The sequence below is a fragment of the Phytophthora ramorum genome (assembly GCF_020800215.1).
Source record: "Phytophthora ramorum isolate Pr-102 chromosome Unknown Phyram_PR-102_s0001, whole genome shotgun sequence".
NCBI classification, from domain to species: domain Eukaryota; phylum Oomycota; class Peronosporomycetes; order Peronosporales; family Peronosporaceae; genus Phytophthora; species Phytophthora ramorum.
Genome location: NW_027150647.1, coordinates 612,799 through 639,322, shown reverse-complemented (window position 1 = coordinate 639,322; position 26,524 = coordinate 612,799). Strand labels below are relative to the sequence as shown.

The following is a 26,524-nucleotide window of genomic DNA, read 5'->3' as shown; positions in this document are numbered from 1 at the left end:
CATTAGAAATATCAGTTTTAGGAGGAAACCCCATTTTACAATCAATACAGTTCTCATTTACCACCAAAGCTTTCGTTCGGTTCCTTTATCTAGGTTTAAGTATACTTGTGGATACAAGTATACTGAACTTAAGTAAATTACTCCTACGCTTCCTCCTACACGTGCGCACACGTGTAAGCTTAAGTAGTGGGTCTAAGCAGACCCATTACACTCACGCACGCGGCGCCCTACTTGCCTCCATCCCTAGCGCTGCGTACGCGGCGCCGTACGTGCCCACCCACGCGTGAGGGGTGGCACCGAACTTGCCCTCCGTCCCGACGTTTGCGCTTCCGAGAATCTGGCGAATGGGCTCCCTTCGTGGCTGGGGCCATCTATAACATAATACAGTGCGCAAAATGAGTGCTTTTAACGCACTTAGTCGAGAAATTTTACGAGAGCCACAGACTCTCAAAAGATATGTACGAGCGCCCCTTCGTGGCCTGACGCTCTGATTTACCTGATTTTGCGTTCTAAATCACAATCGCACGGACGTTAAAAAAAAAAGGTTCGACGCGGGGCCGCCTAATTCTACGATTCGAAAACGGAATCGTTGACGTGCTCATCTTTTCTGATACAAAAGCGACGCTTCCCGATGTGACTAAAAGTTTGTCCTCAGTTTAAGGACCGTTAGTTCTCTCGCGATGCGTGAAAACCTCCACTTTCTATTTGAAGGCCCCAACAACATTTTCTTTTCGTCGTTGTAAGGGGCAAATTTCATTTGAAATTGACCGGCGGCATGCCATGATAGTTCATCGACCCTAACCGACTTTGGAACTTTATACAAGGGTTCGTAAAAAGGAATAAATGCATGTGGTAAGAAGGGTAAAAAGTGATGGATGTATTTTGATTATAGGGGGGGGGGGGGGGGGGGGGCTACGCCCCCAATCAGTGTGGCTTAAAGCTAAGGCTTTATTCGGGCTTTAAGGCTTTGTTGGTCAATTAAGCCGCGCGGCTAAAAGGCTTAATTGGCGTTCCGTAGTCCAAGTGGTTAACGGGGTTGTGTGTAAAAGGCTTAATTGGGGCTTTATTCAATAAGCCGCGGCTTTAATCGTCCTAATATCCGGACAACATACTCCGAATTTGAGTCAGATGGAGGCCTAGATGTACACTTCATCGTACAGACGTCCCTGCCATATCTGCAAAGGTCGGACCTATGGGAACTAGAACAAACAACGATCCAGCCGACAGCCCTACCGGAACTACAACATCAACTCCAATGGACGATGGATACAGTACTGGAGGGCAGCATCATCGCCATACTTAAAAACAACCCAGAAACAAGCCCAGTTTTAAGACTTGAACTGAACGAAGACGGGTGGACATGGAGAATCGTATGGACAGCAGCATCATACACCAATTCTAAGGATCACAAAGAACTGTTAGCGTGGCAACGAGTTGTTGGGCTAGTTTTCGCAGCAGACCCACAAACAGCATTGTACCCGTGGTCAACGAACAAGACAACCATTGCGAAAAACATCTCAGCAAACTTGCGACGGCAACGATCAAAGCACTTCCGCAAAACTCAAGATTTACAGCTACAACCGATCATTGACAAGATCATGACCAGAGCAGGAAACTCAATCTGGGGAGGAGCGGCTCTTACACAGAGCCCTAGCAACCTATGGGACCGACACGGACTTTTCACAGACTTTCAGAACTGGACACTCTATAGAGTGGCAATCGGAGCAATCAATCTCTGGCACACTGGACGAGAAATCGACCAAAGCTGTCAACGAGAAGGCTGCACAGCCACCTATGAGACGATCGACCACATAGTTTGGGAATGTGCACATGCTCAAGCAGCATGGGCACAATGGATCGACAAATGGACTGGAACAACAACCAGCACCGACAGACGACAAGAATTAGAAGAGGCAATAGCGTCAAGGGCAGCCCCCCCAATTACGACAGAATTCCTAGCAGTAGCTCAACAATGTATTACCCGATGGACAACGCACCACACAGTAGCGATGAACACACTGTGGAGAATCTGGACAACGGTCACTACGGTGATGCTCTGGAGACTTCGCAACAAAGTGGTGTTCGAGAACGAAGAAATCTCAGCACAAGAAACTCAAGCAGCAATCCAAGCCGCAGGAACGTACCAAGTTATGGCAATAGCAAGCGCGTGGAAACGAAGCGACACCAAAAGGATCCAAGGTCTATGCCTTGGCATTTGCCACAGCATTATGATGACCATCGAACCGACAGACCCAGCGCCAGCTCTAGTGAAATGGAAACTACAATACCACATCAGTACAAACCCAGAGGAGCAAGTGAACGGAGGATGGATTATACTCAGAGAGGAAGCCGATACGACATGGCATGGAGTGGCAGCATCAAGCATCAGGTTCCCGACCCAAGGAACTCGACAAGCCAACGCGGTGAAAATACTGGATAATGGGCTCCAAAAACTAAAGAAGCTCGGAGACGCAGCGAAGACGTACCTCCGAATCGACAGTGTGGATAAAACAATCCAAAAGCACCTCAATGCAAAACCAGCGACAACACAGCGCGACAGCCACATCCAAAAACTGGATCAAGAACTACAGCGCTTCTTCGTAGTGCAATGGAGCACACCAGCAAAAGCCGACCTGGAAGCAGTTCGGACACTGACACAAACCCACAAGACTCGACAATTTAACCTACAACAACCAAGCACAACAACAGACCCGATGCATAGCTACCTATCCGACTTCAAACCACGAGATCAACCAGAAGCAACACCACCCAGACAGAGGCACGACATCAAGTCGCGTCTTTTATATTATCAAAAGGCTTCTATAGAAAACACATAAACATCAAATAGAAGGCCACTTAACCACCACCATATCTGCAAAGGTCGGACCAATAAAGACTGCGAGGTTGCAAGATTCGCACAGGTGCCATATAGATGCAAAAGTACTAAGTTACTCTGAATTTATTGTTTCCATATGCTAGAAGCTTCCCGCATCGCCCTCCACGTTGCATCTACCTGAGTACATCCCATCCCGACCAGTCTCAAATCCCATGCACATCTGTACTAACTGTGCGAGGTGAATTGCTGCTTGCAGGTGCACATTTGGGACATCTGTATATGAACATCCGAAAAGCATGTATACGGCTGTATAGCCGCAGGGCTTTATCTTGCAAATCGCACGTGATAATAAAGCCGCAGCGAGGGGCTTTAAGCCACACTGCCCCAATAACCAGCACTTCCGTTGGGATGGTAAGATTACCACTACCACCACCCCATGCTCGTGAATAATCCATTGTTCGGTTCTTGACCCTTGCAACTTAGCTGACTCTTTCATTTGCAAACTTGATCTCCACTCCTCCAGTCGAAGGATGCTCCTCTACTTGCTGATGTCGTTGGTTATATCCTCCGTGCTTCCAAGTCTCAATGTCAGTGCAACGCCTTATGCTGAAACAAGCCTCGGTGATTTTTCCAGTTCGCATAAATTCTCATTTCGAGGTAAGGGCGATGAAGTCGAAGAGAGAACGGGACTCTCCGTTTCCGCTATCGAGAAGGCCAAAACGTTATTCTCCTCGTCTACAATCACTACCGAAAAGCTCCAGAAATGGCTCAGCAACGGCAAAAATGCGGATACCGTTTTCTCGCGCATGAAGCTTAGCACCAAGTCCGGGGGTTATCTGTTTTATAACCCGCAGTTCGCCGTGTGGATCAAGTACGTGGATGATTTGAATGCCAAGTACCCAGCCAAAGCGACGTCGGCGATCTCGACGCTGACGACTCAATACGGCGACAAAGCACTGTATAAGTTGCTTGAATCCGGGAAGGGCGTCCCAGGACAAGGACACCTCGTGAAGAGGCTGCAAACCGAGCAGATGCAGCACTGGGCTACCGTTGGGAAATCCCCCGACGACGTCTTTCGTCTGTTCGATCTCCAAAAGGCAGGAAGTTCCCTTCTCACAAACCCGAAGTTTATCTCGTGGGTCACGTACGTGGACGACCTCAACACACTGAACCCGGAGAAGGCAACATCGACAATCCCAACGTTGACGACTTACTACCGTGATGATATACTGTTCAAGGTGCTTGATGCCGCCAAGAAGTCGGACGAAACAAAGAGCATTGCCACCAAGTTGGAGGCCCAGCAGCTTCAGGGATGGCTGAAGAGTGGGAAAACACCAGACAGTGCGTTCGTTCAGATGGGACTTGGCAACGTAGAGGATAATCTGATGGCGAGTCCGCTTTTCAGCACGTGGGTCAAGTACCTGGATGATTTCAATGCGCAGTACTCAGCGAAGGAAACAACTCTGTTTCATGTTTTGACGAAGAGGTTCGAGGATGAACCTCTGGCAAAGATTATTGCTTTCGGAAAGACACTTGACAGTACGAAGGCAGTGGCGACAAAGTTGGAGACCCAACAGATGCAAGTCTGGCTGACTAGTGGTAAATCATCGGACGACGTCTTCACGCTGCTGAAACTTGACAAAGCAGAGAAGAACTTCTTCGACAATCCGCTGTATAAGACGTGGAGCTCGTACATGAACGGCTACAACAACAAACATCCGGGGAAGGAAACGAACTTGTTCAAGACTTTGACGACCCACTACAACGACAAACGACTGATCAAAATCCTCGAGGAGGCGAAGAAATACCCGCATCTAGAAAGCACTGCCAGCAAATTGCAGACGGAGAAGATCCAGAGCCATCTCGCCAGCAAGGAATCTCCCGATGAAATCTTCAACCTACTCGGGCTCGGCGATGCATGGGATAATGTTCTTGGCAATCCGCTGTTCAAGATTTGGCTCGACTACGTGAAGAAGTTCGACCGAGAGAGCCCAGGGAAGAAAACGGATTGGTACTTTACACTCCATGGGGCCTACGGTGATGGTAGAGTTGAGTCGATGGTTTACATAGGGCTGCAAAATCCAAGCACTCTGAAAATTGCTGAAATGGTGCAGGCAGAACTGCTGAAGAGCTGGCTCGCCAGTAAGGATTCTCCAGATCTTACTTTCAAATGGATTCTACGACGTCCCAAGGCAGACACAAAGGTTTTTACCGATCCACGTTTCGAAACCTGGGCCAAGTATCTGAGTGACTTCAACCAGCGGTATCCCGACAAGAAAACGACTATGATCGATGGCTTGCTAGCCAGTTACGCTGAGCGAGATCTTTTGGGGATGTTCGATGCGGCAAGGAAGGTCCCGAGTACGGAGAAACTGACCACGACCTTGGAGAACGCGCTGCTCAACAAGTGGGTGCGCGATAAGGAAAGCCCGGCATCAATTTCCACACTCCTCACAAGCACCGATATCAATACGGCAGACGAAATGATCCAGCGATATATTGAGAAATTCAATGCAGTGTCGGAAAACATCGCGTAAAACGGCTTCGCCAGTGGGTGGTGCAATGGTCTTTCATTCTTCTCAAGACGAATATTGCTTTGAAACTAACATATCATTATGAACGGTGCTTCAGCTAACGGAGAGGCCCACAAAATACATTTAATGTCCCGAAGAGCATACGCTTTATTTTTGTAGCGTCAAGCAGCGCTCAAGTGAGCCGCTCTGTGCTTTGACAGATGGATAGTAGCGTACTCCGTAGGTTTGCGAGCAGTTACTAACCGTGGTGTGTGCACACGTGCTGCTTGTCATTCCTACAATGGTCGGCTGACGCTACTGTACCCAGATTCTGTTCTCTCTAATGGATGGGAAGCCTCGACACAACATCCTTCAAACAAGTATTTGCGTTGCTGGAGCTTCACAAAGGTGTGAGCTTTTCGCAGTCTGAAGTTCAATATTTTGAGCGACTACGTGTGTTAACGAGGAATCCAGACATGAAGGCCTCCGATCTACAAGGGTAGCTATACGTGACATCAAGGACTCACATTTGTTGCCAGGATACGAAATCCAACGACTGGCTCTCACTGGGTCCAGTAGATGTCGGTGGGGGTTCTTCTTAATCACCCACTGCTTGAGCTGCAAATTCGTCACAAGTACCTCCGTGCTCGGTTTTTTTTCGCCGCTTGGGCCATCGTATCCAACATTTCATCGCCGTAACTCTTAGAGAAAGCCTCGATCATGTTGGTTTTCTTTCTCGGGGTATCCTTGTTGAAAGCCTTCATGTACTGGACCCATGAGCGGGCTACTGAGACGGTCCCTGCCAGCCTGATTAACTTCAGCGTTTTGAAAATCTTAGCCGGCGGGGTTGTGAAGTCCAGCCAGCTCTGGTCCATGTCGTTCTTCAGCTTGGTGGCGCCAATGCGTTAGGAGTTTTGGCCGGTAACCAGCATCTTCAGCAGACTTCCTCATTGAATGATTTCAGGCATTCGGTATACGAATCCAGCTGAGCATTGTCAAAAACGCAATCTGTTGAAATGGCCAGCTTAAGCAGAGTCCGAGTCCTTCTTCGCTGAAGCCGAACCTGTAGATAGTAACCCAATGCAAAGAAGATTAACAAGTAAGGAAAGCAGGAGATGTAGATACATGCGAGAGGGTTTGCTGAACATTCCACATCAGCGATCGAGATAGATTAAGGGTTGGATAGTGTTATCTTAACATGTGCAGTACATTGCTGTTGAGCACAACGTCCGTGATCACCCTAATACGTGTTACTGACCGGCAATAAGTCCAAGTCCGCATTCGTCAAATGCGTTATCGAGGAGCCAAAACGTTAGTCTCTTCGTCGATAGCACCACCAAAAACCTGCACGAATGTGATAGAACATTCAAGACCTTCGACCTTGATGAGGATCTGTTAAACATAATATCGCAGCGAAACAGGTCCCGAGTACGGACTGGCACCACTTTCACTATTGACCAAGTGGGTACGTGATAAGGAAACCCCAGCAATGTAGAAATATCTTACCCAACGGATGCAAGCGTACATCAAGAAGTTCAACTCGGTGAAGTATCTCCTAAGCACGTTTTGTATGTGGTGCAGTGCTAAGAATTCGAAGTCTGTACTCGCACCTAATTTTGCTTCCTTCCTGTACGTGTGACGTTGCCAGCACGATCTCAATTTCTGCAAATAATTCCGCAGAGCTAGGGAATTATATGCATGTTGGAGCTCTCTTCATGATGACTCTGAAATGGACAATTTGTCAGTCACAAAATTGTACCTGACTTCAAGACATTGACTGCCAGTACGTCGTAAATGTGACGAGTTTATTATTCACAGCGGAAAAAAAAACAATTGAATGGAGATTTGCGAATTACTTCGAAGTGTTAAGAAGTAGTATAGAGAAACGTAGCCCCCAAATAATAAGGAACCTTCCTTAGTCTCTAAGTTTCGAAAATACACCGACGTGTAGTTCAAGCCTTGGACGAATATTGGAAGAACACTGTTCGTGGAACGAAGTGGGGAGGTAAAAAACCTCAAGAATATTGTTCTCGAGGTTTTGGACCTTCGTCCGTAATATCGGTTTTTGCAGGGGAATATGCTGGCGTGTGCACTGCACAGTGGGATGTGTTCGCTTCTCGCCGGTCTGGTTGGCAGAAATGATTTTTTCTGCGATTGGCTATTAGTCAAACGGTAATTTATTAAGATCTTGGAGAGGCGGGAGAATATTGCAGTCTTCCCGACGATGGTGCTAACTCGCGCTCAAGCTCGCGCTCAAGCTGCTGCTCGATCTCAAGCTGCTGCTCGATCTCAAGCTGCTGCTCAGGACGATGTGGAGATCGACGGCGACATCGACGACGGGGAGATTCACGACGCCGCTGCTGACGGAGAGATCGGCGCCGCTGGTGATGACGCGAAGAAGGACGTGGATCGGTGTATCAACACTCTGCAGAGCAAGGAATCCCAGTCTGGTGACGACGCGGTGCGACACGAAGGTGGACCAGCCGAGCAGCCCGAAGCTTCCCAATACAGCATTGAACACAGCTTGCAGTCAGCTGTTGATGCCATCTGCAAGACGATTAAGGAGGGTGTGCGTGAGCTGACGCCTGTAGACGAGCGCCAGAGAATCCGAACGACACGCTACGAGCCCGACTGGAGCAACGACGGCGACAGTGGCAGCGACTCTGATGGAGATAGTGAATTCGAGATGAGGATGCTAGAGGCATGGGAGAAATCCTACCGACACGCACCACGACCTGTCTCTCCTGTTCAACTGCCTAATAGAGAGAGTCGCCGTCCAAGCAATCTTGATGATGAGTCAAAGGTGCATGCAGCGTTGGAGAGGGATCAGCCACACATGGTGGCGATAGTTCACATTACGTTGGCGTCAATTGCTGCGACACAGACAGAGGATCAATCGCCACAGACACTACAAGGAGCTAGTTCGTCACTGACGACATCACCCGAGCGGTGCATATCGAACAGGGTGGCGGTTGTGAGGCCAACCGCGGCAGTGGTAGCGGGGACTCGTGCTTCGTCACAAACCTAGGAGTACCAAGGATATTCGCCACCACTTCGTCCGACATCTACCGGCCTTGTGCGGTTGCAGTCACTTCGAGGACGCGCTCGAGCTCCTGCACGCCGCACACATCATCGAGCGCGAGCACACAAACAGGTGGCGCAAAGTGTACTCGTGTTAGGCCTTCAGCTTCAAGTGCAAATGAGAGCGGAGCAGACAGCCCAACACTACTTGTCGAGCAGTGGAACGTGAATGTGGCAGCGTTGTCTAAGTGCAGCTGGCCGGGCAAGGTAAGCGTGGCTACGAGAGATGCTTAACGGAAAGCATAACGTAATACGTGTGTGAATTCACTCACTAGTCATCTTGTCAATTTCTTACTACATTCACAATTCCGATTTCGTTTCCTCGAAGTCGTCAGGTAGTGACATACTAGAAGCGAAGTCGGCCAGAAGGTCGCTTGTCATCTCGTCCAGGTCATAGTCCATTTCTTCAGCGACGGGGAAGATGAAGCTTGTAGGTGTGTGCAAGTGATGCTGTCCCTTTGGGATCTCCTCACACTGCAATAAATCAACGAAGTCGCTGTTTCTGTTCAGGAATGAGCACATATCGATGTTGTGCTCGGCTAATGTCGTGCGCTGTGTAGTTACCATCTGCCCGCTTACACCAAAATCACGCTCAATCTGGCACGAAGATACTGGTATTGAGAACAGCACTCTCACAGCTTTCGGTATGATACGGTAGTCGCCTTGGTGCTCAAGTCTTTGCCAAAACTCAAGTACTGATTCATTTGGTGTGTAGTCCTCTTTTCGTGCAATGTCGACAGGATCTTCCAGCCATCGACCAAGTTCCTCTTCTGCGCGTCGATCCTGCCGGCTAAAGGTTGGTGGTCGGCTTGATCTCGGCGCAAATTCTGCTTCCAGTCGACTGACTTGCACAACAGGTGCAGGTGGTTCAAATTCAGAGACGTCCGCGGGTTCACTTACTGCCTTAAGTAAGTCCAATAAGTTGCAGCGGATTTTGGCGCTCACATCATTCTTCCTGGTCACAGCATCCCTTCCGCTTTTGCCATGCTGACGGCACGACAAAATCACTGCACGATCGAGGCTCCTCTCCGTTCGTTTGAAGATAGGGTGGAGTTTCAACTGCATTTCAAATACAAATTGACACTTGTGGAATTGCTTGTCGTTGTAATATCTGCTGAAGAAGCGTTCGTCCAATGCTCTCCGCAATAGTCTCCGTACATCCGCAGCCAGTGGTGTAAGGTCACTTGCAGGAATCCAACGAGGATTTTTGTCGGTTGATAGGTAGTGTGGCAAAGGCTGATCAGGGTCGAGGTCGTGAATACGCATCATATACAACTGTACGAGCACGTCGACTTGAACAGGATGCTCTGCTTGACATGTTCGCTTGATCTCACCGATTTGCTTCAGCACAGACAACACATGAACCAAGTCGTCATGGCGATTAGCCAACGGGAACTCTGGTGGTGGCTGGTTGGCACGAAGTGCTTTACGAGCTCGCTCTTCATACCACGCAGTTATTGCTGGCCACTTCTCAAGAACTCTCTCCAATGAACGCGTCATGCTCAGGAAACGTGAAGTAGAATATCCAACAAGTCGCGTGGAGGCACCCTGAGTCTTAGACTTACAGAGCTCTGCAAATAAGCTCCCAGTGACAGACACGACCTTGACCTGAAATATTGTTCTTACCATCCGTGAGATTAAGTCCGCCATCTCCGGGTTAGCTGCAGCACTAGCAGCTCCATTTACACCACATGATGACTTTGTAGCTGCGTGGGCCATGTGTGCGAAGCACCACTCCCAGTGCAGATTGAGTTCTTTGCACAGCATCGATTTCACGTCACCCCCCGAGTCGCTCGTAGCCCCGTAGAAATCGCTCGTCGCTAAGCCAAAGTCCTCGAGCATGTGCTTCAACCACCCTTTGAAGGGCTTGACAATGCCGCCATCACGATCTCCATATGCGGGGTTGAACTTTCTCGTTCCCAAGAGAATGGACTTGTACTCCCAGGCCTTGTCCACCAGGTAAACCCGCAACCCAAGAAATTTGTCTTGCGTTGTTTTGCAAGTCCAAAAATCTGCCACGAGCGTAAAGTTCGGGTAGTCCTCTCGGTTCTCTTGGAGGTAGTTAGTGATCTCCTTGCGTGTTGAAGAATACAGCTCCACGATAGATTCCTTCACCTGCTTTGTAGTTATCTTGGCCTTCATCTCGTCCTTATAGAGTAGCGCTTGGATTAGTCTTGCCTCTTCGTACTCCACCATACGAAACGTCAAGTTATGGTTGATGATCATGAGAGTGGTCATCAGCACGTTTAGCCGGGTTGGGTTGTTTGAGTACAGGGCGGACGATGACAGGTGGTTGTAATCATGGTCGTGTTTGCGCTTCTTGACGGTCGCTATCTTTGTTTTCGGCGAGCCAACGTTGTGTATCTTCTGGAGGTGCTTCACGGCCATGGTCGTTTTGCCAGCATAGAGCTTGAACAGGTTTTTTCCTGACGTCCGACACGCCTCGTCGGCCAAACAAGCCCACGCGAAGACCTCCTTCTCGTTCTCGATGTACTTGACACGAACCCCCCACTTGAATATGTACGAAGTCTCCTTTGGTCGTGGAGGCACCAACTCGAAGGGTCCAAGGGCCTGGACCTCTTTCACTGCTTGGAGGACCACAGAAGGTGGCTCTGTCATCGTCACGCGTTGGCTGGAGGTGTCGTGGGTCCCTGCAGATGTCACGAGTGTGAAGTAAGTCCCCGATGCGGTCTCTAGTCTTGTCGGCTGCGCTGTGAGCTCGATGCTTGGCGGCGGAGCCTCTGACCTGAAGTCCGAGGACTAAAGCTGAGGCTGGAGGCACAGTGAGTCCCTGCGGTGGCCACGAGTGTGGGTCACAGGTGGATTTAGTCCATGTACTGCTGCTTCAGGCGGAGTCCTCTGACCTTCTCCTGAAGTCCTTGACTTGATCCGTGTGCTGGAAGGTGCCGTGGTCCGTGTGGTGGTCACGAGCATAGACTTGCGGTGCTCAGGGTCCCTGGTGTGATCACGAGTCTGTCGGCTGCACTTCGAGCGCGTCGGAGGCTCAGCACATGCGAACGCAGGCCGCTTCTTGGGCAGAGGATATCTTCGCGAGTGAGCTCGATAAATTTCAGTGCGGCTGTGGAAGATCGTGCGATTTTCAGCCAATCCAACGCGTAGGATACGAACACGCCAGATCCGCATAAATACGAAATGCGCGAGAACGAATATCGGGAGGGAAGCTCGCAAAAATGTTCGTTGTTCTCGCACTTTAGCGAGGAGAACACGAAAATCACGTTTTTCATGTTCCCTCTTTTTCGTGGAAGCGTTTTTCACCTTTTTTTTTGTTCCCCTACCCGCATGTTCGTCCAAGGCTTGGTGTAGTTGAGGCAAATCATGTGAGCCCCGGCCAAACTTCCCGATTCAAGACCGACAAATACAATTTTCACATTGTGACTAGGTGCTTCGTCGAATTCCAAATTAGTAAGTTCAAGTGATTTCCCGGCCTCGCGTGATTTGTAGGGCAGGTTTTGGCCGCGTCGATTGAAACGAAAACTGTAAGAGACTCACGAATGGTGGGAAACTCGTTGATGCTGGAAAGAGAAATGCCGTAGTAAACAGCTTACAACTGACGTACCTGGTGGGGTCTTCCACAAGTCTGTGGGCGACTTAGGTCGCGATCCCTCTCAGGTGCTACTTGTTGTAGTCCTCCACGTACTTCTTCCAAAATTTCCAGTTCGCATCGGTCTTTTCTTTCACGTGGAACAATTTGGCAACAGCGACCGGGTCCTTTATTGCGAAGATGAACTGCTTGAGCACCTCAGTCTCCAACTTGTTTGCAAGATCCTTCGTTTTCGGGTTCTTTTGTGCCGCTGTAATGGCCTTAACCAAATCTTCGTCCTTGTAGATAGTCGCCAATACGGTCCGAGGAACAATCTGACCAGGGAAAGACTTGTGGAAATCATCCATGAACTTCATCCAATATGCGAACATCGGGTTTTGAACAGCTTTGAGGGCTTTATCTGATCCAGTTTGAGTGACTTGAAGGCGTCATCCGGAGACTGCATCCAGTCTTTGAACAGTACACCCTCGATACGTTTTCCAGCACTTTGCGCACTTGGCAACTTCTCCGCTGCAAGGATCATTTTAGCGACATCGACGTCGGAATAGTGGGCCCTCACGATCCAATTCGTAGTCATCCTGATGTCAGGGTTCTTGGCGTGATAGGCGTCCGTGAACTTGGTAAACGTGGTGAATAGCGGGCTTGACAGAAGATTCTTGCCAGCCTTCTGCAGACCTAACATCATGAATACGTCTGCCGGTTCTTTCCGTTGGCTCATCCAGAGTTTGTACTGCGCAGCATCCAAGTTTGTGGCGAGGTTCGACGTGCTCGGGACATTTCTTCCCGCCGCGAGGAGCTTGGATAGACCAACATCTCCGTAGTGAGTCGTTAGCGTCCCAATCAAATTGGTCTCCTGGTCGGGGTTCCGCTTGTTGTAAATGTTCATGTACTTGGTGAAAGTGTTCAAAAGAGGGCTCCCGAGAAGCTCGTCTCCAGCTTTGTCGAGTGCCAAGAACGTGAAAGCGCCATCTGTAGTTTTTCCGCCGGCCATCCAGCGCTCGAACTGCTCGGCTTGCACTGTTTTCGCGATGGCGGAGGAACTCTTGACCTTCAATGCAGCTTCAACTACCCGCGACACACCCACCTCACCGTATTGCGACGTCAGTTTCGCGAAGGTACTTGTCTTTTGATCAGGATAGGCCGTGTTGAAAATCTTCAGGTACGTATTCCAAGCCGTGAAGGCCGGGTTGCTGAGGATGTCGTCCCCCACCTTGTTTAGTTTCAAGAGTGTGAAAATATCGTCAGCGCTGTTTCCAGCCGCCAGCCAGGTCTGCATCTGCGCAGCCTCTAACTTGGTGGCCACTTCCCTCGTCCCCGCGACCTTCTTCGCAGCGTCGAGAATCTTTACGACTGCTTCGTCACCGTAGTAAGTCGTAAGTTTAGTGATCGCTGACGTTGTCTTGCCAGGATACTTGGCGGTGAAATCGTCCACATACGTGAGCCACGTCGCGAACTGCGGGTTGCCTAGTAGTTTATCTCCAGCCTTCGTAAGTTTCAGGCGAATAAAGACGTTGTCGATGGATTTTCCGTTGTTCAGCCAGGTCTGGAGTTTCTTCGTGGTGGCTGTCGAAACCAACGCTTTGGCCTTTTCAATAACGGAGCTTGGAAGGACCCCTCTCTCTTCACTGTTGTCGTCTTTGTAGAAGCGCAGGGATCCAATGGCGGCGAATTGGTCGTGATTCGCGATGCGTGAACGTGCTTGAGTATGAGAGTCTGGGTGAATAATCTCCGATTTCTTCTGTGCGGAGGCCTTATCGGTACTGGCCAGGAGTGCGACAGCAAGCAGCCCAGCGAAATCCACACGCATTCTTCACCGAAGAGAAAATTGACAAATAAGTAAGATAGCATCCACAGGCGGTGGGGTTGCTGCAGCCAGAGGGAATCCACAGTGTACGACTACTGGTAGTATTATATTATCACGGGATGGGGTGGAGTGAGCGGGAGTGATCAAGACCAAGAGTTTACCATTTTCGTTGTTTTCTACCCCATCGATGCTATAGTGCACCTCAAGCGGTGTTGATAAAGCCGCAACTTGAGAAACCTCGTCAAACTGATAAAGGGCTTCTCCGCCCGCTGATTGGTCACAATTGGACATGGCGAGGAATGGTGATCAGCGAGACAGCTAAGTGCGTGAACCGAACTTAGTGGACGAGATCCGGACTTAGAGACGCAGCGCGTACTTAGAGGCAATATCCAAAAACCAAGACCATCGTTTGACTGTTCTGAAGCGTCGGCGACGGTGGAGTCCTCGTAGGCGTAGTCCGTAACGGACTCGTTTATACTAGATATTTGTATAGGAATCATAGGAAAGCATAGCACTAGGAATGGCCCACCGGGCAACAACAAACAGAACATATTTTCCTCTCAACCACTCAAGAGTCAAGTCCAGCTTCGGTAAATGTCCGGAGTGTCTGGTCCCGCTCGGGAGGGGAGGAACTGCATGTCGGTGAACACGTAGTTTGTGTGGCTAGTGTTTATCTGGTAGAGCCAAGAGTAGAGGGAGAGAGAGAATGACCGTGCGTGTGATAGAAGACCAACGAGAACTCGTTGACATTTGGGAACATCTGAGTGCGTCCCATATATTCTTCCCGCCGGAGTTAAGCCCCGACACCCTGACGAAGATCGAAATCTCGCGATGCGGTTGGTCGCACCCGAAACCCTCTATCAGGATATCCTGCACCACTACCATGCTAGTGTAGAGGGAGGCCACCAAGGGATCGGCCGCACTTACCAGCGGATCCGAGATCACTTCCACTGGAGAGGCCTGTACCGGAGTGTCTAACGGTATGTTGGGGAATGTGTAGACTGCGAGACCGGAAAAGGTCGGCCAACTATCCGAGGCGAGTCGCCAGGGAATATCCAAGCAACCTATCCGTTCCAGATCATAGCCATGGATCACATACCTTCGCTGCCGAAATCGTATAGAGGCAACACGGAGTTGCTGATCTGGGTTGATCTGTTCACTGGCTATGTGATGGCCAAGGCCAGCTCATCCAGGACGGCTCAAACGATAGCGGAATCCTACGAAGAATGTGTATTCCGCCGATTTGGCGCAAGCGAGGTAATTCGGCACGATCGGGAACCAGGATTTATGTCCGACTTCTTCCGAGCGTTCAACAAGATCCTAGGACAGCGTCAGAGGGCCACTATGGCTTACCGACCGCAAGCGAATGGGACGGCGGAGCGCATGGTTCAAACGATCACACGCGCACTCAAGATGCATGTCCAGGATCTGGATCAACAGGATTGGGACGAGTACGCCGAGCGACTTACGTTTGCCCTTAACACAGCCCAGGATCGGATCCGAGGTGATACGCCTTTCTATTTGGTACATGGGTGGGATCCTAGATCTACATTAGAGGCCACGATCCCGGTGGGTAGTACTCGACGTCAAGATCGTGATCCACGCCGATGGCGCTACCGGATCCAGCGTTATTACACGCGGGTCCGAGAACAAGTCAACGAAAAGCTCCGTGAGGCGATCGCAGATCGAGCAGATTCGCACAATGACGACGTCCGACCCCACCCGATAGAAGTTGGATCTCGCGTCTGGCTATACCTGGATCGCGTGAAAGAAGGTTACGCCCGTAAGTTGGCGCACTTGTGGCACGGGCCATTTCGAGTGGCAGAAAAAATCCATGAGTATGCGGTCAAGCTCGAAACTGCCGGAACGGATTACCGTTTGTTCCCGGTGGTACATGTATCGAAGTTGAAGTTGGTGAAGGAGTTCCCAGATCGCCCGCTTGTTTAGCTGGTTGCGGACAATGTAGATCGGCTAGATTTCGACGAAGCGTTATTGCCGGTAGATAGCTGGATCTCGGATCCGATGAATACGAAGTCGAGGAGATCACGGATCTGAGATCCGGCAAGCGTACGAGATATGGACGGATCTATCGTGAATTCCTAGTACACTGGCGTGGATATGAGAAGCCCAGCTGGATCGATGAAGCGGATCTCAACTGTGGTGCGTTGTTACATGAGTTCCTACGGGATCGCGCGAATCACAACCGATTTGGTGTGATGCAGTCTCACGAAGAATAGTGAGGCGGGACTCGTTGGTGTGGGTTGGCCACGCCAGCGGGAAATTGAAGAAGGAACTGCAGGAAGGCTGCAGTTTTGGAGGAGTGGGATATATGTGGATCAATGAGTATGCAATCGAAGAAGAACAAACTGGTGAGTCCCAGATCTGGATCCGAAATAACCCACCCGGAAGATCCAACGTCCTGTCGCCGAGTGGATATGCGTACGAACGTGCAAGTATAACAAAGAGACGCGACGTGTTAAAAAGGAGTGGTTTATTACGGACGAGAAAACTACTTGACGATGGTGGAGAACTAGATCCGAGTTTCTGCAGAGATCATGGAGTAGCGGCCGGGGCTGGCTGCACGCCGAAGAATTTGCCTGCGAGGCGGGGGAGGCGATGCGCTGGATGAGCCGCCGGCGAATCACGGTAGTGGTTGCGCCAAGGATCTGCCTCATTACACTCGTCGAGCGCCTCTAGGAGGGTGGTGGGCTCGACGTTTGGTAGGAGAGGGTTTGGCAAATTCGCGAGACGCGAGACTACGCCGGGGTACCACGTAACCTTCTCGGATCTGGTGGGAAAGTGAAGAAAATAGAGGTCCAACAGGACATCCAGATCGCACCAACCATCTCGCATAGCCAAGATCAGGATCCAGAGTAGTTGTTTCCAGCGATTCCCCGCATGGCCGCGGCGATTACTACGGCTCTTGCGGTAACGAGCCAACCACGGGCTCGCCAGGCATTTGGCTCGTGAAATCGGAAAAGGATGCGTACTTTCCCAGTAGGCCTGCAGATCCCGTGTCTCGTGGACGCGATACTGTCGGGCAAACTCACCCAACCGACCTGCCGCAGCCGGATCAAAACTGATCGCATCTCCAGGATTCTCCAGAACCTCCCAGGGACGAGTGTCCAACAAGTCGCGGACGTTCGCCTCCGTGATCAGATCCTCGCAATATTGGCTCTCACGCAACGCTGGCATCGCGGTTTCCTCCGTCGGAAACATCCACCCTGGTATGATGGGGAGTGTAGGGAACAACGCGGAAATCGCTATGTTCATGATCGAGATCTGATTGAGACCTCGAACAATCCAGGGTTCAACATCTTGCATGTACATAACTCGAGGTTGAGTACGGCCCGGGATGCAAACGGAGTCCGGCCCGAAGGGTGCCGCCGGCAAGGTGGTGTCAGCTGAGCGGGGGGGGACGCGGAGTGTCTGGATCAGCGCTGCGATTTGGATCCGGGGATCTACCGGGAGGAGAACTTCCTCCGTGAAATGATCCACCCGGCGAGCCAGATGGGCCCCCAGATCCACCAGTTGTCTGGCCCGAGGATGGTCGGTGAGGAGGTGTGGCATGTTTTTGACGACGGTCCTCCGAACGTGACTGCGCCAAGGCTCGCAGAGTGTCTTGATCGAAAGCGTCGTCCGCAGCCTCCGCCTCCGCCGAATCCTCTTCCTCCTATTCTTCTTCCTCGCCAGTTTCTGGAGATGACCTATGCCCCCCAGATCCTGATGCATCGGATAAAGGGGACCGCGAGGGACTTCGAGTGGAATGGGCGAAGTGGGACTCAGATCCAGGATCCGGAGACCCTCCAGGGACTTCGAGGGCATTCTCAGACGGATCCCCATCGGGACCCCCATGGTCATCGGCGTCAAGGAGATCCCCGTCCTGACCACCGTCGTCGTCGATCTCGGAGAGGTTACTAGGCGCTTCATTGTCCTCGATCTCGATCGGACGATTCCGTTTTGGCGGACGTTGGGGGGAAGATCCACGGGAAGAAGATGGGCTACGAGGACGTTTCGAAGAGTCGCAGCTTGGAGAATCGAGAGGACTCCTCGCCCCGCCTCCGAGGTCATCAGCGTGACCACTAGAACCCGGAGATCTCGGCGATCCCGGCGGGGGAGGACTGCTCTGACGCCGGATGCTCTTCAAGGGGCCCCGAATCCGATCCCTCCTGACCCTCATTGGGCCCCCCAGGGGGGAGATCAGCTGCTGACCCATCGGATTCCGCCGGCGGTTGCTGATCTGGGACTGGAGACAAAGTCGCGTGCGCCCGCGCGAGACGCGGAGGCGACGCCCCCACCGCGGTAGCCACTATGGCAAGGCGCTGAAGACCAACATCGCGTTCAATTGTCACCGCATTATTGTTGCGCACGAGAACGGCTTGTCGGGTCTCCAGATCCGCCATCTCTCGTTGTAGTCGCGCCACAGTATCACGAGCAACATTGAGGTTGCCTCCTGCGGAAGCAAGTTGTGTGAGTTCATGGTCAACCAACCGTAAACTGAGACGGCCGAACGTACCAAGATCTGCCACGTGGCTTTGGAGCCCGACGATTTCACTTTGGGCACGTGTGAGATCTTGAGTTTTCTGATCCAACTCCGCCCGCAGTTGAGCCCGATCGTCCGATGCGACAGACAGATCCCGATCCGCGTCGACCCGTGTCAATCTGTCACGGAGGCGTTGAAGCTCCCCATCAACGGAGGTGTGCGCCGCCGCCGCGGCTAGCGCATGGTCTCGCTCGGCTGTCAAGGCCATCAGAGCTGCGGACGGGGAGGACGCGCTGCGAGTAGCCAGCTGGTTTTCGACGTCGTGCAGGTCGTCTCGCAGACGTTCCAGAGTGTCTCCAGTAACTCGCAGATCATGATATGCGCTCTCAAGGGCGATCTCAACCTCACGGCGATCGTCCCGAGCCGCCTCGGTCTCATCACCGGCCAACTGTGCCTCCCTTGCGAGCCGATCACTGTTTTCCAACTGTTCGTCGCGCTGACGGGATACGCGGTCGAGTTGGCATTCGAGACGGTAGATCTCAGCAGTTTGCCAATCGGTGAGCTGACGAAGCTGTCGGATCGGATCCGATGGCTCCCCACCCGGATCGGAGTGCACTTGCAGGTGGACGACTTCATCTTGGAGACGAGGTATCTCTTCCTGTTGGCGGTCGCAGACTCGTTCGCAGGCTCGGAGGTCTTGAGTAGATCGGAGAAGGGCCGTCTGCACGTGCTCCTCGTTACGGAGAGCCGCATCCCGAGCCTCCCTAGCATCGCGAAGCTGAGACGACAACCGGGAAATGCGGTCGGCGAGACCATCAACCTGACGACGGAGTTGATCTGGGGTCGGAGCAGCGGTCGCCGGAGAGGTCAGCCGAGAAAGGATGATCGAGGTCGGTGGGGACCGATCCCCGTCAGGACTACCAGGCGAGGCCTGACCAGAAGCAGACATCAGGACCACCCTAGCCCATGCCGGAGTCGGCGGAGAACACTGGGAGCTGCTCGCAGTGATGCCGTTGGGCGGCAACGACTACGTGCAGGAGGCGGTTGTGGTGAAGTGCTCTCCGGAAATGTGAGCGGAAAAGAGTGAAGTGGCCACAGTTCCGGAACAGTGACAGAAGAACGGGTCCGATTGACGGATCCGAACTAAGAAGACGATACGGCCAAGAAAGGTGACAGAAAGTGCGAGATGAGGGATGGGTCCCGCCAGGGACGCCAGATCCGACAGATAGCCCAGACGATCACCCATGTCCAGATCAAGATCGGAATCTGTGGAGTGTAGATTGGGGAAGTGACGGCGCACCTGGATCAAGCGTCAACGAGATAGCAGATGCCTTGGAAACCGAGCCGACCAGATCGGGATCTGGCCCCACAGTAAGTTTTGCCCAGATCACGATCTGACTCCGTGGGGAAGCAGAGGCGGATCCCGGATCCTGGATCTCGGATCTTGCCCAGATCATGATCTGGCTCGGCAATGAGGCAGGGGCGGATCCCGGATCTTGGGTCTCGGATCTGGCCCGACTGTGAAGCATGGGATGGTGAGGAGCCGCAATCAGGCGATTACATCAAGGTAGCCGGTGCAGACAAAAGGCTTGGTCGCTTGATGGCAAAATGCAAAGTGATTGATTTAGGTCCTTAGTTCGCAAACTCCCTTGCTACCTCTAAGCCTACTGGATTCTCTACTGGATACACTCTACTGGATTCCTTACCGGATACTGAGTTGCTTCAGTCAATCAGCGACTGCCACGTGGATGCCCATCTTGTACCCACAATCTTGTACCCACGTGTCCCGTAATCCCCGTAGCGTAAACAGCGTCCCATCATCAGTGTCCCGCGTCCCATCATCAGCGTCCCGTCAACACAGGAATGATTGCGGTCCCACTGAGTGAAGGTCATACCGGTATCCTACCGGTATACGGCAGCTGCCCGAGGCGCCTTCTTGACAACACTCCCACTCGACTCGACAGCGATTGCACCTTGGATCCCGAGCTTGCTCCGAAGCACACCGAACTGCACCGCTGTGATCGCCTTCGTCATCATGTCCGCCAGCATGTCCGTTGTCGAAACATACTGCAGCACCACTTGACCGTCTTCCACCTTCTCGCGCACGAAGTGGTAGCGAATGTCGATGTGCTTGGTGCGCTTGTGGAACTGCGGGTTCTTGGCCAACGCGATGGAGCCTTGGTTGTCCTCGTAGATCTTGACCGCTTCATCGCTTGCCATCTCGCCGAGCTCGCACAGGAACACCTTGAGCCACACTGCCTCTTGTGTCGCCTCCGATAGCGCCATGTACTCTGCTTCCGTTGAAGACAGCGCCACCGTCCGCTGCTTCTTGCTCCTCCAGCTGATGCATCCGCCGTTCATCATGAACGCGTAGCCGCTTGTGCTCCGTCGAGACTCGATGTCGCCGGCCCAGTCCGCATCCGAATAGCCGCACATACCAAGACTGTCTTCCCGTGAGAACTCGAGTCCATGCGTAGGCGTCGCTTGGAGGTACCGCAGCACACGCTTGAGGGCTTGCCAATGCGTCGGACACGGGTCGGCAGAGAACTGGCTCAGCACTCCCACTGCAGCAGCGAGGTCCGGACGCGTTGCCACCATCAAGTACATGAGAGCACCGACGGCACTCCGATACGGCACGTTCTTCATCGTGTCTTCATGCTGGCAGCCACCCTCACACATGTTCTTGGTCAGCTTGAGTCCGGGGTCTTGCGGCGTTTTCACAGGCTTGCTGTCTTGCATGCCGAACTTGGTCAGGATGGACTTGAGAAACTTGGTCTGCCGCACCGTCACTTTTCCGGAGTCGCGGGCGTTCTTGATCTCCATCCCGAGGAAGTACTCCAGCTCGCCGAGGTCCGTCATCTCAAACCGCTTGCTCAACGCGTGCTTGGTCGATTCCAACAGCTCGTCGTTGCTGCTAGCGAGGACCAAGTCGTCGACGTACAGCGCCACGAAGATCATGTCTTGGCCGTCACGCTTCAGGTAGACGCAGTGGTCGGACTCGCACTTCTTGAACCCCAGCTTGAGCATGAAGTCGTCGATGGTCTGGTTCCACATGCGCGGCGACTGCTTCAGTCCGTACAGCGACCGCTTGAGCTTGCACACGTGGTCCGGGTGGCCTTCGTCCACATAGCCATCCGGCTGTGCCATGTAGATGTCTTCGTCCAGCACACCGTTGAGGAACGCAGTCTTGACATCCATCTGGTGCAGCTTGAGACCATACTTGGCAGCCAGACTCAGTACGATCCGGATGGACGTGAACTTGGCCACTGGTGCGAAGGTCTCGTCGTAGTCGATGCCGTACTTCTGCGAAAACCCCTTGGCCACCAGTCGCGCCTTGAACCGCTCAATCTCTCCAGCTTGGTTCTCCTTCACGCGAAACACCCATCTGCAGCCGATCGCCTTGCGTCCCTTCGGCAGTGGTACGACATCCCACGTGTCGTTCTTGAGCAGCGAGTCACACTCCGAGTCGCACGCCTCCTTCCACTTGGCTGCGTCGCTGGATTCCATCGCCGACTTGAACGTGGTCGGCATTTCTCCCACTGAATCCACGACGTACGCAGCTTCGAAGTCCTGACTTTCTTGAGCCGCAGCAGACATCTCGTCCAGAGTCTGGTGTCGACTCTGCGACGCATACCGCTTGGCACTTGGAACCTCCGTAACTTCCTCCAGCGACTGCGTCCGCGGGTGTCGCTTGTTGCCGGGCCCGAAGTCTTCGTCCCGCGCAGCTTCCTCTTCTTCCTTTTCTTCGTTGTCGTCTTCATCCGACTGCGACGAATCTTGATCCGTCGTCTCTTCATCTTGAATGACCACCACCTCCCTCTGATGGTTGTCACGTCTCCCACTGTCGAAGACGTCTTCCATGAACTGCGCATCGCGGCTCACCAGCACGCGACTGCTCTCCAGTTCTTCGAATCGATACGCTTTCTCGTGCTCCGAGTACCCCAGGAACCGACAGCGCACCGACCGAGCGTCGAACTTGGTGCGCTTCGCCTTCGGCACGTGCACATACGCGTGGCAACCGAAAACTTTCAGGTTCGCCAGCAGCGGCTTCTTGCCAGTCCAAACTTGGTGCGGAGACTTGTCGTGGCTGACGGCGCGCGTCGGACACCGATTACGGAGGAACGCAGCCGTCATCACCGCTTCACCCCAATACGTCTTGGGCAACCCGGCATGTTCCAGCATGCAGCGCGCACACTCCACCAACGTCCGGTTCATCCGCTCGGCCACTCCGTTCAGCTGAGGCGTGTACGGCGGAGTGAACTTCTGCACGATACCGCGGTCCGCACAGAACTTGGCCATCGCGCCGGAGGTGTACTCGCCACCGTTGTCGCTCCGGAGTGTCTGCACGCGCTTGCCGGTCTGAGTTTCAGCAAACGCCACAAACTCCGCGAACTTGGCAGCCACCTCGGACTTGTTCCTCAGCAAGTACACGACGCAGAAGTGCGACTTGTCGTCGATGAACGTCACGAAGTAGCGCTTGCCCCCAAACGTTGGCGTCTGCATGGGGCCGCACACATCGCTGTGAACCACCTCCAGCACGTGCTTGGCACGGTTCGGGGACGACTTCATGTAGCTCACTCGCGTTTGCTTGCCGAGTGCACACCCGTCGCACAGCTCCCACTGCTTCACCGACGTCATGTCGATGCCAACACCGTAGCTCTTCTTGACGATGGCGTCTAGACCGCCATGGCCAATGTGACCAAGTCGGAGGTGCCAGAGGTACGACGTGGTGTCCCCTTGGCGATCCTTCGAACTTGCCGCATTGGCCTCGTCAGGCATCATCGGAGTCATGCACAGCTTGAACAGCCCTTTGCCCTCACGAGCGCCGAGCTGCCACTTGAGACCCTTGTTGTCCGCGAAGCACCCGTCGCTCTCGAAGGTCACTGGCCCGACGTCCTTGGTGAAGCGGCCGACCGAAAACAGGTTGCGCGACAGCTTCGGGATATGCCACACATTCGTGAGCACACCCTTCTTCATGCCACGCGGCGTCTTCATCGACATGACAATGTCGCCGGTCCCCACCGCCTGAACCACACCGTCGTCCGCGAGATGCACGTCCACCGGAGCCATCGTCTTGTAGTTCCTCATGTACGTCTTGGAACTCGTCATGTGCTGCGTCGCACCCGAGTCGACCAGCCACATGTCACTTGGCTTGGCGGCACTGCTCGTACGACCAACCGAGAAAAGGTAGTCGCCAGGATCTTCTTCGTCCTGCGCGACGTTCGCACGCTGCGACCGATATCGCTCAGCGTCGTTGTGGACCCGCGAGGGACACTCCGCGATCCAATGTCCTTGTTTGCCGCAGTTGTGGCACGCGCCGGTCTTCTTCACCGGTCGGCCCTTGCGCTTGTTGTCTCTCGTCATGAACGCTTGACCTTGGCCGTGCGCGGCTCCGTCGACACCGCCGCCACCTTGTTCCTTGCGCTTCATGTCCTCATGCAGCAGCCGAGACGTCACGAGTTCCCACGACAGCGAGTCGGCTCTCGACTCCAACGCCGTGATCAGGAACTGGTACGACTCGCTCAGACTGCCCAGAAGCGTGATCACCAAGTCGTCCTCGCTGACCGGAGCGCCAACCGCGTCGAGCTGCTCCGCCAGCGTCTTGAGCTTGTTGATGTGCTCCAGCACATCATCACCTTCGTCCATCATCGTCGTGAAGAAACGCCGACGAAGAAAGAGCTTGTTGGCCAAACTCTTCTTCTCGAAGTGTCCTTCCAGTCTTGACCATGCATCATGCGCGTCCTTGGCCGAGCGAACCAGCGGCAGCTGCGAGTCCTCCATCGCGAGACAGATGATCGCCAGCGCCTTACGCGACTTCCTCTTGAACGTCGCTTGATCCGCCGTGGTCGTGCAGTGCTCCAGCTTCACTTCCCCACTCGTCACTTCCCACAGTTCGCGCTCCTCGAGCACCATCTGCATCTTGAACTTCCACGTGTGGAAGTTGGTTCCGTTGAACTTGTTGATGCGGGCGGTCGTGGTCGGGGTGGCGTCCATGGCGAAGGCGTAGTCGGGGTCTTGGGCAGGGAAGACGGGGCTTGGGCTCATAACCAAAAGGCTTGGTCGCTTGATGGCAAAATGCAAAGTGATTGATTTAGGTCCTTAGTTCGCAAACTCCCTTGCTACCTCTAAGCCTACTGGATTCTCTACTGGATACACTCTACTGGATTCCTTACCGGATACTGAGTTGCTTCAGTCAATCAGCGACTGCCACGTGGATGCCCATCTTGTACCCACAATCTTGTACCCACGTGTCCCGTAATCCCCGTAGCGTAAACAGCGTCCCATCATCAGTGTCCCGCGTCCCATCATCAGCGTCCCGTCAACACAGGAATGATTGCGGTCCCACTGAGTGAAGGTCATACCGGTATCCTACCGGTATACGGCAGCTGCCCGAGGCGCCTTCTTGACAACACAGACGACGACGGGGAGGATAGTGAGATGGCAGAAAAGACGCATAGTCAGTCGTACACCGTAGATGAGTGGATGCAGGATAGGACAAAGTATGGGATAGGACTTAACCATAAATCAGAATCGAATTTGCCCTGAACTACAAGAGTGCTTCGCCTCCGCCAAGAAACGGGAACTACATTGGTCCTACAAGGTGTTGGCAAGACAAGGAGTAGCTGATCTAGTGGTTGTGTAAGTCTGGATAATATATTTGCCAGATCTTACCTACTCTAGTGATCTATTATCAAGTGCAGATCCCAGATCCGACGGAGTTATTACTTGGCCCGAAGATCTCTCGATTTCTCAAACCCCCAGAGCCCCCGCTATAGGAAGCGGCAAGTAACGCAAAGGAAGGAGACACCCACGCCCCAAAGGCAACTCTGGCCCCGAATCAAGTCCAGACCGCCAGATCAGAGCTTGAGTGAATCGCTCTGGATCTGGATCCATAACCGGCAGCAGAGCGAAGACTTCCGCGCTGCTCCACCCCATCCCCGCGTCCCGCCAGGACGCATAACAACATCTCTTCGGAGCGCCGAGAGAGCAGATCCAGCCCACCAACGGGTACACAAGGTGAGAAGTTCAGCAGATCACGGATCATCGGGGGACCCCCTCCGTTAGTTGGTGTCTGGGCACTGTTGGGAAGCCGGATCTAGTCTTAACCAGATGTTGACGGATCCCGCTACAGCACACTAACATCGTCCCGTACCCTGGTCTTCGCATCAAGTGTGAGAACTCGATGCAGTGGCTACGAACATTCGTATACGAAATGAAAGGGACTCACACACCACCCAACGAGTGGTGTATGGCATTCGAACTGAGTCTTCGTGATGGCGCCCTTCATTGGTATCATCAACTGCCGAAGAAGACCAAACGTCAGTGGAATCTATTGAGCGAAGCATTCATCAAGTACTATTGCTCGCAGTTCAACCAGTCGGCGAAATCACGGTACTACACTGCGAAGAGATCGGACAAGGAGCACATCTGCGACTACATGAACCGTTTAAATGGTTATGCGCGCAACGCCGGAATCAAGTTTGAGCACGGTGGTCGTGAAGCAAAGGACCATGTAAAGCGTTTTCTCGAAACATGCGGAGACCGAGAACTCGAGAGGCGTCTATGCCACATGCAAGTGACTAACGTCCGGGTGTTGGAAGACATGGTAACAGACATTCTGAAAACGGACGACAAGAGTTCCACTCGTGACAGCTCACAATATCCTTCTCGCGGTCGAGATTATGAACGTCGTCGCGATGATCGACGTAACGAGGACTCGGGGCTACGCCGGAATGAGCGTCGAAATGATGACTCCCGAGAAGGGTATCAATGCCGCAAGAGGAGTGAGACCGACGCCGCGATGACTCGCGGCAGCGACCGAGAGTGACACTAATCGAAGCACTGAGCAACGCTATTGCAGAATATCAAGATTACGAAGTATCGTACCCCCGCAGCGAGGGCTCGCACTCACGCCCACGCGAATATGATAACGACGACAAAGACGACGAGGATTTTCGGCGGTCCGATGATAATGACCACTTCGACGATGACTACGGCGACGAGTACGCATCGGGTGATGACGAACGTCACCTGGCAGCAGTAAAAGAGAACGAACATCACGCTACAGTCGAAGGAAATCACCCGAAGCCCGACAATCGCCAGCCAAGGGGTGACTACACTGGCCGAGACTTCGGAAAGAACGGTCAACGCTTTGCCAAGGTAGCCGAGATAACCATGATGTCAGATCTCGCCAGTACGGCCCTTGTGCAGCTTGTGGTGGCCTTTCCCACTCCGCTCACTATTG

The 26,524-nt window shown here is 52.9% G+C and overlaps 1 protein-coding gene across 1 annotated transcript; it reads right to left on the bottom strand.

Moving 5' to 3' along the window:
• Window positions 1-12,344: 12,344 nt before the first annotated feature.
• On the bottom strand, window positions 12,345-13,799 carry KRP23_123 (RxLR effector protein PSR2; the record flags this gene model as incomplete). Its single annotated transcript, XM_067895861.1, has 1 exon — window positions 12,345-13,799. One exon carries the CDS (start codon window positions 13,797-13,799, stop codon window positions 12,345-12,347), a length of 1,455 nt encoding a protein of 484 aa, XP_067750678.1.
• Between the last annotated feature and the right edge of the window lie 12,725 nt (window positions 13,800-26,524).